This window comes from Tachypleus tridentatus, chromosome 8 (genome assembly GCF_004210375.1).
Source record: "Tachypleus tridentatus isolate NWPU-2018 chromosome 8, ASM421037v1, whole genome shotgun sequence".
Lineage (NCBI taxonomy): Eukaryota > Metazoa > Arthropoda > Merostomata > Xiphosura > Limulidae > Tachypleus > Tachypleus tridentatus.
Genome location: NC_134832.1, coordinates 56,730,068 through 56,745,100, shown reverse-complemented (window position 1 = coordinate 56,745,100; position 15,033 = coordinate 56,730,068). Strand labels below are relative to the sequence as shown.

General features: G+C 33.2%; 1 protein-coding gene across 5 annotated transcripts in view; it reads right to left on the bottom strand.

The window, feature by feature from the left end:
* Window positions 1-1,097: 1,097 nt before the first annotated feature.
* LOC143222437 (casein kinase I-like) overlaps window positions 1,098-15,033 on the bottom strand; it is a 28,957-nt gene continuing 15,021 nt past the window's right edge. For all 5 annotated transcript variants that reach the window (XM_076448958.1, XM_076448957.1, XM_076448961.1 and 2 more), the window contains 3 exons: window positions 9,835-9,918; window positions 3,799-4,007; window positions 1,098-2,780 (listed from right to left, as the gene is read on the bottom strand). In XM_076448958.1, coding sequence (XP_076305073.1) covers window positions 2,732-2,780; window positions 3,799-4,007; window positions 9,835-9,918 — 342 coding nt within the window. In that variant the 3' untranslated portion in view covers window positions 1,098-2,731. The remainder of the gene's footprint in view (window positions 2,781-3,798; window positions 4,008-9,834; window positions 9,919-15,033) is intronic.

Here is a 15,033-nt window from a genome sequence, read left to right as displayed (position 1 = left end):
GGCAGCTGCAGAAGAAGCTTTCAGGTACTTCACTGACCATGGAAACTGATTTCTACAGCAGGAGCACAAACAGCATCGTCACACATTGGCAAGTGTCTTGAAACAAATGGTGCTTACTTTGATTGAAGCATGTTTTACAACACTGGTTTATACTGTTCCAAACTTTGCAGTTCAAAAACATTTATTTCTGGACAACCTAATATTTGTAACCAGGACAAACTTAAATCTAATCATTTTCATTACTTAATGTCATCAGTCAGTACTAACAAATTATACAGGGTGGCCCATAAGTCCCTACCCATCCATATATCTTATGTATCCAGTGTATCTGTGTGCTGTCCCTCATTCTCGCTGCATAATATTATGCGACGCCATGTTCTGTCAGACATTTTCCTCAACATAGCAGGGGTTATTGTTCTAAATGCCATGGTAACATCTGCCTTCAACTCATCATTAGTATAACATATGGACGAGTAGGGACTTACGGGCCACCCTATGCATACTAATGATGGAATTACTATCTGAAAAGTAATTTTATTTATTTATTTGAAGGATAATCTAACACTTGCACTCCTCAAACATGCTACCTATGTTCTAATGCTTACAAGTTGAATTCATGGTTACTGTTCATATTCTTAAACTTCACCCTCAGATTTTAAGGTCACATGTACTTCAAAACCACAATTTAAAAACCAGTTACCAGATTGCTGAAACTTAAATAAACTTACTTTTATTATAAAAATATTTTAAAATACAAAATGCCGTGCACACAAAGTCTGACATAGCTCTGAGTAATACCTAATGTAGAATTTATTGGACACTTCTTACTACACACATAGCTACAGATTACTGAAGCATATTTACTTAAAAACTGTGCTTACAAGTAAACACACTTATTTCCTCTGCATCGCTTGACCACAAGACAGAGTAGCAGAAGAAATCTCATGTCTTGGAAACGTACATCACCACCTCATAAACCCTTGTTGAATGTCAAAAAATATGTGACAAATATCTCCACATATATATATATATAACACAAACTACTTGAATCTATCATAAACTCACATAAGTTCGAAAACAGTGAAAGAAAAATGTAAACATTTGAATAACAGTTTATTTAAAAAGCTTGTTATTTTAAGTACAGAAGTTTCACTTTTCCTTTTTTACACACACTAGTGTTAATAAGAAATATTTATACACATTACCTTGTAAAGTTTCAAGTCTATGTTGGCATCTAGATAACTTAGTGCACAATGCAGTATATATATACATCATTTTATATCGTTTTGGCAAATCAGAAAAAGGAATGAATAAAAATTGTAATATTTTACAACCTTTCTTAAGTATCGTCACACTTAATAAGATTAGCTTGTAAAAAATTGAAAAGCTTACTTCCCCTCGTATCATACATGTACATATTTACAATAACTTTGTTTTTACAAGTTATAATCTTATTGCTACATTAAAACATGTCTTTGGAAGGAAATGTAATAAAAATTTGATGTAGCATTCTACAATATTTCTAGTAATTTATGAAATCAGACTTCAGTCACTTTATATAACACAAACAAATATGTAGTGAATAAAAACTTTTATAATACATTCATTAAACAGTACAATAATACTAAGCAGACATATAAGAGATGTTTAATCATGAAAAAAATAAAACAAGGTATATGAAGAGACCAGATTATAAAATAAATAATTTCAGTTCACATTATAGTCATGAAACACCAAGTCTACAATTTGTCTAATTTTGAAAAAAAAAAAAAACGCTTTGAAACTAAAATGTGATCATGAAACAACATTTCAGACAAAGTAAAACAAATATTACTTTTTATCTTGTCATTTGGTGGCCACTTAAGGTCAGCAATACTGATCAACTTTCATGTCAATAAATTCAGGATAGAACAGTCCGAAAAAAGAGATGTTCTATTACTCCATGACTGGTTATAAAGTAATAAAAAAAACTAATTCTGAATAGATTTTCCTAACAGTCCAGCCCTCTACTGTGTTAACACAGTTTCTAGGAGTATGGAGTGAGAAATAAGTGGAAACTGATTGATGCAGTGTCTTCATCTTGGCTATAAGAACAGTACAACACTTGTATGAAATATCTTCAAAGAAGACATAAATTTAAAAGAAGGTGTAATCACCAGCACCCGAACGTTCTAGTAAATAACGACAATAAACGAGAAAAACCATTATGTAAAAATATGGTGGTAGAGATACAAAAAAAAATACTATACTTACAACCTACTGTTTCAACTTTGATTTGTCTCAAATACATTTCTTATAACACATTGTCACAATATGACAATGATATTACAACAATTGTTTTATCTCTGTTTTGGAATTGAAGTAAGATTGTGACATTTAACGACTTGGGAGATCAAATATGACTGGGATTCCCAAACTGGTTCAAAACGATAGAAAGTTATGTGAAGATCATAACCGTAAGTTTGTGGCATAAACCTAATAACTAAATGGAGTGTTTATACAAAAACTTAATATGTTTCTTGTAATTAAAGTCACAATGCTGGTAAAGCAACATGTTAGGAAATACAGGAAAACTGTAATATAACTTGAAGGAACACAATACCATTTTATAAAAAACAAACAAACCTGAGGAGGATGTACATGTTAAAATTACTAGAAAAATTAAACTTTAAAGGTTTTTGTAAACAAAGTCTGAAGGTTTACACATAACGATGTTTCATATCACTGGATATCATTTCTGTCTGACAGGCTTTTTTCTCTTCTTAAAAAAACAGCAACACCTATAAAAATGAATAATTCAAACACCTCATGACAATTATTACAAATATATGATGCTCAACATTAAAAATAACACTGCTGTTAACATTTTTTTCTATTATATTTTTTGAAACAATTATAAACAAGTAATATACAAACCCTTAAGCAGGCCGACCTCAACAAAATTCTGTGTTATACTCTCGTTTTACTTAAGATATAAAAATATTGTTAAACAGAAATATTTCATGCCCTAATGTGTATAGCTTTAAACAGAAATAATATTTCATGCCCTAATGTGTATAGTTTTAAACAGAAATAATATTTCATGCCCTATTGTGTATAGTTTTAAACAGAAATATTATTTAATGCCCTAATGTGTATAGTTTTAAACAGAAATATTATTTCATGCCCTAATGTGTATAGTTTTAAACAGAAATATTTCATGCCCTAATGTGTATAGTTTTAAACAGAAATATTTCATGCCCTAATGTGTATAGTTTTAAACAGAAATATTTCATGCCCTAATGTGTATAGTTTTAAACAGAAATATTTCATGCCCTAATGTGTATAGCTTTAAACAGAAATAATATTTCATGCCCTAATGTGTATAGTTTTAAACAGAAATATTTCATGCCCTAATGTGTATAGTTTTAAACAGAAATAATATTTCATGCCCTAATGTGTATAGTTTCTTTTCTAAAGCCACTTTTTATAAATTGTCATACAGTTTTCACCTTCACTTTTGAAAAACTTTTTCACAATAAATCTTTATCAAGTTTTTTCTTTGTGTTTCATCCAAATCTAAAAACACACTACACTAAGACAATTTGCTTTCACTTTCATACCTATGTACGTGTCTAACCAATAAAAAAATATTTATTTGAGTAAGATCTACGTTACATTTAAAAGCAGAAACTATACCAGCTAGATGTAGTAAGTAATCAAAAATGTAGAAATTCGTTATATATTTCACAGTTATAAGGAAATTATTTTTAAAAAAAAAAATTGCAATATTATGATTACAGAAAATTCAAAACCTACTTTGCTTCAGAAACAACCTCCACTTCTATGGGTCCTGTAATAGGTGTATTAGAGTATCCAATAGTTGGGTCATCATTACCTAGTTCTCCATTAGTGGAACTTACAACCTGTACTGACCCATGACGATCAGCAAGGGTTAAATGTCCAGTTAGAATGTTTCTACCAGTCTGTCTTCTGTGTTCATTCCATACAGTCCTTTGGTGTAATCCCTGAGTATAAAAATCTAATATTCAGTACAGATTTGCTTTCTTGTTTGTTTGTTTCAGAAAATTAAACATCTATACAACAGCTTTTTTTTCCTCCTCCAAAGAGAATCCATGACTTTGAACTTATAGACTAGAGTAGACGCAACTAATCAACAACGTTCACTCCAACTCTTGAGCATTATTCTCTGATTGAACAGTGGGATTTTACTGTTTTTGAAGCAATGGATTACGAACCAGGAATCCTTAGATTCATACTCTTGGCTAAGACAAAACGTACCAGTTAAATAAATATTGGTATAATATTTCACAAGTAATAAACCATCAGTTATAAACTTAATATTCATAAGAAAAACTAAACGTCAAACTATTGAAAATGTATACAAATAGTAATTTCAAAACTCAAAAGATTTAAAAAACTATTCACCCTTTATCTCTACTAACATGAAACAACTTTTAAAACTTTACTTATTGCCTTATAAAATTATTAATCAATAATAAAAAAAAGTCTAATATGAAATATCCCATACTGTTTTCTAAAGTACATTCTGTATTTACTGAATCACATTTCTGTCACATCTACCAACAAAAACTTCTTTTTTATCCTTAACATTTCTCTAATAAAACCAGCAGTTGTCTTTCACTCATGTCAAACTCAAACTCGGGTCAAGTGTTAAAAGTCAAGTGTCTTTTGCACATTTGCACTATAACCTTTAATGCAGCATCTTTGTCCTCACAAAATTTGGTAGACTTTTAGTAAGGATTACGAATATTTTATATATAACTGCCATATTTTTACTAAAGATTTGTTTGTGAAAATAGTCTTTCGTTAATATGCTTAGTGCAAAGTGATCTCATGTTATGATTAAAAAAATCATTATTGTCCAGAAAATCTAAAATATTGTGTAATCTGTGGAACCTCCTAAATACATTTCAAATGTATGGTTTTAGTAAGACTTAATATTTTTTATTTTCTATAACTATGTGAGATCTGTCATTTGACCAACCTTGTAACCATCATAAAAAAATTAGGAAATAAATATAAATTGTGCTTTTATGTGCTAGAATGACTACATATTATAACACAATTGTTCAGTCTAAGTACCTTAAGTCTCATAACATAAATTATTTACATATATATTTATTATTTTTATTATACTGACTTCCAAGCCATGTTCACTTAACATTACATGACTCCCACTGATGCAGTGCATATGCACTCATGTTATGTATCCAGTAATATACGAGGTCTGTTAAAAAAAACACAGACTGACGTCATAAAACAAAATGTACTTTATTTAGAAGTTACAGGTCTGGGACCCCTTCAAAGTACTCTCCTCCCCAACGCACACACTTATCCCAACTGTGTTTCAACTTGTTGAAACAGTCCTGGTACGCTTCTTTTGTAATGTCCTCCAGCTCCTTCGTCGCATTTGCCTTAATCTCGGGAATCGTCTCAAATCTTCTTCCTTTCAAGGGTCTTTTGAGTTTGGGGAACAAGAAAAAATCGCAAGAAGCAAGGTCAGGTGAGTAGGGGGGTGGGGAAGAACAGTGATCGAGTGTTTGGCCAAAAACTCACAAGTTCTGAGGGCTGAATTTTGCAGCAATGCGGTGCATCTTCAATTTTTCGGTCAAAATCTCATAACAAGATCCAACTGATATCCCACACTCTTCAGCAAGCTCCCTGACAGTCAGATGTTGATTTGCCCACACCAGGGTGTTGATTTTGTTGACATGTAGGTCGTCAGTTGACGTGGAAGGACGTCCAGGATGCTCATCATCTTCAATGGACTGTCGACCATCCTTAAAACGTTCATGCCACTTGAAACATGCCGTACGCTTCATAGCAACATCACCGTAAGCCGTGTTAAGCATAGCAAAAGTTTTAGACTAGTTTATATCATGTTTATGACACTTATTGTAATAGTTTTGTAGCTGTTGCAGACTTTACTTTCATGATAATGTCTCTGGATGGTTGGGAGTTATAACAACATTGTCCATTTGACTGCATACACATCTTGTGTGTTATAATACTGCTCAAAACTGAGGTGCTCAAGTTTGGTCTGAACTTGCTTTTGTTTTTAGTCACTAAACTAAATACCATTTCACTGTCAGCATTAGAATGGAAGATTGTAAAAATTCCAAGCATAACCCTACACAGAATGTCATACTTCTGGTTGCCATTTCCATCCTTAACTGTAGACAGCTGAACCCAAAACTTGCCAACATTCAACTGAAGGACAGTTTCTGAGAAAGTGTCAATTTGATAGTTCAAATATTGCCCTTCCAACTTGCCAATAGTGTCATGCTCATGTGTATTGACAAGGACAGGATACCTGTCTGTGAAGAAGCATAGAGAAGAGAAATCTTTGCTGACTGTGTTTTGGATCAGCAACCTCTGCGTGAATCAGAAGTTCATCATTTAGAGGGAAATGTTTCATCATGTAATTTATAGCTGCAATATAGTATTTCTTGACACTGGTGTAGAAGCTGATCAGTTCCAGGTCCTTTTCATACTTAACAATGTATTCCTTAGCAGCATTTCCAACAGAAACTGCTTCATCAGATTTGTGTAAGGATTCATTGTTGTAGTCAAGTTCATTGATGTTGCCTTCAAGATATTCTGGCTTGATGTATCTGACAAGTATATTTTTAACTTGTGTAATCAGAGTTCTATGCATAATGTGTATGCAAGGTTCTTCTTTCTGCAATATCAAATTGGCTTGCTCAAATAGAGGAATTGCAGACTGAAGAAAAAGACAAAATAACAAGTTCATTTTGTTGTCCAAGAAAACTGTTAACTTATCTAACTTGCTCTGTCACATAACTTTTCTTGGTTACTTCCTTGCTAGCTTTCGTTTTCTTCTCTTTTTTCATTGATTGTCTCTTCTTTAGTTCAAGGTCAGACTGCCTAAACATATATTGGGTTATATCAAATGTTTCTTTGTCTGCTTTTGGAGACTGTTGTCTTGTGTCCCTGTGTGGCTGAGAGGGTGTCTTGACTGTGTCCCTGTGTGACTAAGAGGATGTCTTGACTGTGTCCCTGTGTGACTAAGAGGATGTCTTGACTGTGTCCCTGTGTGGCTGGGAGAGTGTCTTGACTGTGTCCCTGTGTGGCTGGGAGGGTGTCTTGACTGTGTCCCTGTGTGGCTGGGAGGGTGTCTTGACTGTGTCCTTGTGTGGCTGGGAGGGTGGCTTGACTGTGTCCCTGTGTGACTGAGAGGGTGTCTTGACTGTGTCCCTGAGAGGATGGGAGGGTGTCTTGACTGAGAGGATTTCTTGACTGTGTCCCTGTGTGACTGAGAGGGTGTCTTGACTGTGTCCCTGAGAGGATATCCTGACTGTTAATGTCTTGCTGCCTCATTGAGCTGCACATTTAAATCCTTTGAATCTAGTTTTTCCTCTTCACAGTGAAAATACTTCTTCAATGGCTTCCACATGTCCATTATTCTGTTGAGGCACACCCCAAGTGATAGCCATCTTGTGTTAACAAGTTGTAGAATTTTTCTTGTTTCTTTGCCATACAATCCTTGAAACTCTTTAAAATGTTGTTTTCTGCTAGCACTTTTGTCCAGAAAATAGTAGATATCTATCAATATATCAGAAACTGGGCAGGGCAGTTCTCTGGAAGCTTTCTGGGCAGCAATATTCATGAGGTGACAGGCACAGCCCATGAAGTAAATGCTAGGCTGTCGTCTTGAAATGTGTCCCATCACACCTTTACCTATACCAGACATAACTGAGGCATTGTCTGAAAAAAAACTAAGACAGTTTTCCTGTGTAATTTTCCTCTTTGTCAGTTCGTGGTCCAAAAGCTTGAAAATATTCTCACCCATTGAAGCTTCTTTCCATTCCACCATTGTCAAAAGAGAACAAACAATGTTTCCAAGCAAAGGGTCAAGATATCGTACAACCACTGGATACAGTTTTGAGTCACCCATGTCTGTGGATCCATCTGTGGCTAAACTGTAAACACTGTTAGTAAGTATGCTTGAAATCATTTTGTCATCTTCACAACCCAATATTTGTACAATGGCTGTAGTTTTGGTTCTAGCACAGCCATATTTTTTTGCTATATCAGAGTCTGGGAATATTTTTCTGAATAGATGTCCTGCATGATTGGCTACAGCTAGGGGTAAATTATGAGCAATGACAAATTGTGTAAACATCACCTCTGCATTTATGGTTTCATATTCTGAATTCTTACTCATAAATGTCGTTATTTGCATCGTTTTTGTCTTTGCCTCAGCCTTTTGTTGGTGAGATACCGATTTTGTATGTATGGAACAATCGTTTATCCCGCCATGTGCCACAGGAAAATCGATGTGGCAAACTGTACAAAATGCATGACTGTCACTGACTTTTGATGCAATGACTGAATATTTTGCACTATACTCTTTCCCAAATTTTTGATTCACAGTTTTAGTCCTTTTAGATTTGCCAGAAACAAGACAATCTGGTGAACGAGGCCTTTTTTCTCCAACTTGTGAACAATCGCATTGGTGTTTCTGTGCCACTTAGAAAATGAGAAATACTCATCCACGCTAGCACTGATTGGCTGACAAGCACTGATGACGTAACTATGGATTTCCCCATGTACCCAGTATGGAAAAGCACTGCAGTCAAACTATTGGTAGATGTTGGAGATACAAACATGATTTTTACAAGTAGCCATTTGGACTATGGACTATTTATTTGTATCTCACCAGAAATTTTCTTTCAAGCCCTGGGGAACAGTTTATCACTTTATTGTATAGGCCTATATAATATATAATAATTTAGGAGTTGCAACAAGTCATAATATTTGTCTGTATGAGCATATAGTCATAAGGTATACACCAAAATCGTAATAGTTGGCATCTCTGCACACAAGTGAAAAGTCAGATAAAAAACATCCAGGAGGGTTAAACCTTGTTAAAAACTGGTGATTACAAAGATTGCCATCAATCCTACACAGGTACTTTTAACCAAACAGTGGAAGTATCTATTACAATAATGACACCTCAGATGAATCTGTGGGGTATGTTCAATGGCATATTTTACCACAAATTTTGATCTCCCCATCTGCAGCCTGGCATTTAAACTCTAAACCAATAATTCTCAATAAACTGTGTCTGCAGGCTAAATTCAGATGGTTTGGAAAAAGGCTGCATAGTTATGAAAAGGAAGCAGCAGCTTAATGTATAGATCCAAATGTGGTCCAGAGATGCAAAAATATTTCAGATGGTCCACAACCAAATAAATTTGAGAAGAACTGCACCAGGTCATACAAAAAAAACACTTCAATGACAATCAATAAATATACAAAATAGTGAACATTTTCATATATCAATTTTGTTTACAAAACTTTACTCTAAACAAATAAATAAACTAAAAAAAAAAGTCAAATTTGCTCTGTAGGTTTATAATCTACAAATTATGTACCCACAATGCAAAAAGAGTTTGTCAATATTAGCTTCAGTTTTACTAGAATAAGTATCAAAATTATGACATCTTCACTAAGAAACAGCTATGTGTGAAATGTTTGATAATTACACCTACCATTTTAAATCTAGTAAAGAGTTAGACATATACTTGAATTGATTTTTTTTTTCATACAATTAAGTTGGGTTGAAAAGATACCAGGTGGCCAGATTAATATAAATTTTTTATTTAACCAGAAGCTTTCTGTGTATTTTTATCTCCCAATGGAGATGGAAAACTCAAAAGTTTATCTTCCTTATTTTTGTACCAATATTATTCTTCATTATACCATACCTCATAAGAGTTTTTAGATAAAATATGTATACATACATGATGTGTTGTCTTTTTGTCACAAAACTCTGCAACTTACCTTTGTATTGGAAGTGATGTGTCTTTCTCTGCTGGGTGAAACTATAACTTCTTGAGCACTAGTTATGGAACCCACTGGAGTTGTCTATAAAAGCAAAAGGTTTCTTACTCACATATCTTTCAAATAGGTCCAAGAATTGTAAAAGAATTTCCAAACAAAAATTGATTTTTATCTCGGTGAGCTTGCTTTAGAAACATTTAATCTTTATCAACCCAAAAAATAGCAAATCACATACTTGCTATTAATACTTTTGTGACCAGTATTCCCAAGAACCAAAAACACCTAACAAAATATCAAACATTTTACAATGGATCCCCGTTATAAGTTTGTTTGTTTTTCAATTTTGCACAAAGCTACTTGAGGGTTATCTGCGCAAGCCATCCCTAATTTTGCAGTGTAAGACTAGAGGGCAGGCAGTTAGTCATCATCACCCACTGAGATCTTTTGGACTACTCTTTTACCAACGAATAGTGGGATTGACCATCACATTATAATGCCCCCACAGCTGAAAGAGCAAGCATGTTTGGTTCGACCGGGATTCGAACCCGCGTCCCTCGGATTATGAGTCGAATCCCTCAACACGCTTGGCCATGCCAGGCCTCCGTTAAAGTTGCACTGCATTCACCATTTACTACCCACATATCAAGCAGTGTTGTTTCGCTTCATCCAACATCACTGACTACTTTACCAGATTTAGTGTTTATGAAACACAACTAATATTTTTGAAACAATGTCACCTTTTCATGATCAGTTACATTTTTTTAGTGAGTTACATTCAAGATTTAATTACACTACTTTAGTTTATATCACTTAATATAAGATAAATATGTAGCTTGTAATCCATATTTTGATACGAGTTTTAAGACCTTAATTTTCAAGACAATTTGTAAAAAATCCTGAAAGTTTTTCCAGTGTGAGATGCACGAAATTCCTTCTCTAATTCATCCAATAAGTACAAAATTTAGTGTAAAATTATCATTACTCCTAACATAGCCTTCATTCACTCACGTTGCAGAAGCCTTACAACCATTATAGTACCTCATAAGTATTAAATATAACTTATTTAATCCTTTAATGTTCTAACACGTATGCTTTCAAAAGCACACTGTAGTTATAAAAGTCACGTTACACCATTTAAAAAAGTTCAAGAGTGGACCAAAATTTTCAGGAATTCATTTCTCCTTCCTACAATAATACATGTGGAAATTGCTTTGCTTAATGTCACTTCAGATATATGTCCCATTTTCCAGGAATCCCTGTGCAGTACACCTCACTGAAAAAGATTTCTAAAAACAATAAATCATTTGAATTGATGTAAAAAATATATATTACTCCTATAAAATATTCCTACAGGATCCAAGATAAAAATAGCAAACATAATACATACACCTCTATGGTAAGCAAGGGTTCAACAAACCTAATTTATCTACAAGTAATAATACATGACTTTGTATCTCAAAATGGCTGGTATGGGTATTAAAACTTTTATGTAAAATAGAGAACGATGTTTGGACCTTCTTTGTTAACCTGAATACAACCTAAGGAGGTTGAACCCTTGTTCTCCACTTTATTTTAACAAAAGTTTTAATACCCATACCAGCCATCTTGAGATACATTTTTACTTCAAGTGGGTTTCTCGTCATCACGGAATACACCATTTTCATGTATTGCAAGAATTTTCCAAGGTTTAATTATGACATGAAAAATAATTAAATGAGATTACTAATACTAATGAAAATACAAATACTGAAGTAATATGCTAAAACTCAAAATGTATCTCAGAACAGCTGGTATGGGTATTAACACTTTTATTGATAAGCAGAGAACAGTGTTTTGACCTTCCTAGGTTATCTTCAGGTTATTAAAGAGAGAGTTTGCAACTGACCGTTGTCTGGCACGTCTCAAGGACGAGAGTGTAAATGAGTACAGGATTGTAGGGGGCGTTGCAGTTGGATGTTAGGTTATTAATTAGTATAGGTATAAAGATATTCTTTTATATTGGTTTAATTTTGGTTTTAGTTCTTTTTTATGAATTTCTACAGTCCAGAGATGTGTATTAATTGGGTTATATGTATGTAAACTTCACAGGATGTTTAATTAAGCTGACGATTAACTGAGTATAATACTTTAGGAAGCATTACATAATGCAGTATAGAGAAATTGCATCAATTCAGTAAAACAGATCATGTTATTTGTGCTTGTTATGTATCATAATCCCTAAAATTTAACAAAATGTATAAATTTGTCAATTATTTTGTTTTGACATCGGACAACATAATATATCCAATACGATCTGCATGAGTCACGAAGTAGATAATTAGAATTTGCCTGTTAATGGTTTATTATACCACTGACATAACACACACACACGTTGAAGGAGCTTTGTTTAATTCAAGTTTTCTTGTAGTAAACATAACAGAAAATTTAATGATAACGAACCTGTAAAATTTTTATATTGTGTAGAAAACTAATTTTTGTTTAAATATTATATAATATTCTAAGAAAGACATAACAGACATTAAATACATATATATTCTACCCAAATATGTTTCATTTTATGATAAATACATGCACAGATAATTTCGAGGGAACAATACACATTTATTTCCAAGTTGCTAGTGCAAGTAACTATACTTTAAAGGGACAATCAAATATTAACGTAAAACTATTTAGTTTTGTTAAATTATGGTCCAACATGGCCAAATGGTTATGGCATCACTGTCAAAACTATTTATTTTTGTTGTTAAAACATAAAAAACTAGAAGTTATCCAGTTGTTTTCTGTTGTTAAAACGTAAGAAATTAGTAAAGCTGAGTCCCATAAAAACCCTGATTCATCTTTTCCACTTAAATATATTAAATTAACTACATTATTTCTGTCAAAAGCCAATCTTTTCACTCTAAAGCTTAACCACAAAGTTCCAAATATGTTTGCGATGTCCTGGTAGATTCGTTCTCTTCATTTCTTAGACGTTTATAGAGTTCACTACAGGTTTATAATGGTACTGCTTGTTGATGATGAAAACCCATTTGAAATAAAAATCCTTCTCAGAACAGCTGGTATGGGTATTAACACTTAATGATAAGGAGAAAACTATGTTTCGACCTTCCTAGGTCACCTTCAGGTTAAGAAAGAGAGAGTTTGAATGTGACTGTTGCCAGACACATCTTAGGGACAAGAGAAAAAACAGTTAGGGGATTGTACAGGGCGTTTCAGGTGGGTGTTAGGTTATTAATTAGTATAGGTGTAAAGGTGTTCCTTTATATTGGTTTAATTTTGGTTTTAGTTGCTGTATAAGTAGGGCTTCTTTGATTTTGCATTTATTAATATTTATTTCCCTACTTATTATCTGGGTGTTTTCCATGGTTATGTTGTGTTTATTTGATTTGCAGTGTTCAAAAATGTGTGAAGGTGTTTTTTGTGTTCTTTGAATCTAGTTTCCATTTTTCTGCTTGTTTCTCCAATATAGAAGTTGAGGCAGTTGTTGCATTGTATTTTATAAATGAGTTGGTGTTATGTTTGTCAGTGTAATTTTGTACCTGGTTTGTTAATACAGTTGGTGTTTACTGAAATGTTGTGTTTTATTATAAGTTTTTTCCAAATGTTGGTTATTTTTTAGCTGATGTTGGGAACATATGGTATGCAACAATGTAAGGTTCTGTAGTTTGTTGTATCTTGGGATTTATTGTTATTTGTTTGTTGTTGGTGTGTGCATATAATTTTTTTTCCATAGTTTTTAAGGAAATTTGTTGATGCTGATGAAGTGTTGTTTTATTTTGTTAATTTCATCGTTAATTTTATCAGGTGTACACAGTTTTTAGGCTGTGTTTATTTGGTTTCTTAATATGTTGAGTTTTTGTTTTGTTTCATGTACCGGGAATGTATAATCCAGTATGGGTGATTTTTATGTGGATTTCTGTTTTGAATTGTGTATCAGTTCTAGGAATCTTGAGAAATGCTATTTGATTAGTTTTTTCCTATTCACAGGTGAACTTATTGTTGGGGTGTATCAAGTTAGTGTGGTTAAAAAAAGCTAAGTGTGTGTTCTGTGGATGTGAATCCAGCAATTGTATCATCAACATACATGTATCAGTATAGTATTGGGTATAAGGATGAATTGATTGCTTGTGATTCAATCTGTCATAAAAATGTTGGCTAGAACTGATGATATGGAATTGCCCATACTTAGGCCATTTATATGTAGGTAGTTTTGGTAGAAGTTAATTCTATAAGGGTTGTTAATTGGTTGCTGGGGATGTGTATCAATGGACTGGGGTCTTGAATATAAAGTTCTAAAACTATCTTGCAGCTTTAGTGATTGGGATTTCTGTGAAGGGGGAGATCACATCAAAATTGACAATTAAGGCTTTATGATTTAGTTGATTAAGAATATATTTAAAATTAAGTTTTTAAAAAAGGACCCAGCAGATGTGACATATTTAGAAAATGTTCACGCTATATATTTACCAAGGTTGCAGTTAAATAATTCATAGGTCAACATTATGGGTCATAGTGGAAAATTGGATTTGTGAGGTCTGGAGGTACTGTATAGTCGTGGTGTGCACAAATAAGTCTTTCATAGGTAAGAATAAAGGTTTTCTGATAGTGTTCTTTTTTTCATTTGTAGTAGTATTTTTTAATTGGTTTTCATGTGTTTTTGTTGGATTTGTGTTTATTAGATTAAATTTGTTTGTATCTGATGAGATGTTGTTCATTTTTTGAATGTATTCATTTGTGTTCATTATAACTATAGCATTGTCTTTACCTGCTTTTAGAATTTTGATGTTGTTGTCTTGTTTTAGGTTGTTTACAGAATTAATATCTTTTCATATGAGGTTGTTTTTTAAGCTTTCTTTTCTGTGAACTTATTTTGATGGTTTTGTATGAAAATTCTTTGAAGATGTTTAAAATACTGTTTTGAGGTGTTTTGGGGAAGTGGATGATTTGAGTTCTACCTGGAAAGATGGATTGTTGGTTGTCAGTAAAATTGTTGTCGATGTTCTTTCCGGTGGTTGTTTTCCATTGTTTTGCTGGTGTTTTCAGTTTGTGTAGAGTGGATCAACAGTCTTCCAGCTAGGTCTTCCAGACAAGCTTACATTTTGATGGATGGAACATTTCTAGGTGTTACAGAAAAGTTGAGTCCTTTCTTGAGCAGATGTATTTCTTCATTGCTTAATTTTCAGTTGGATCTGTTAATTA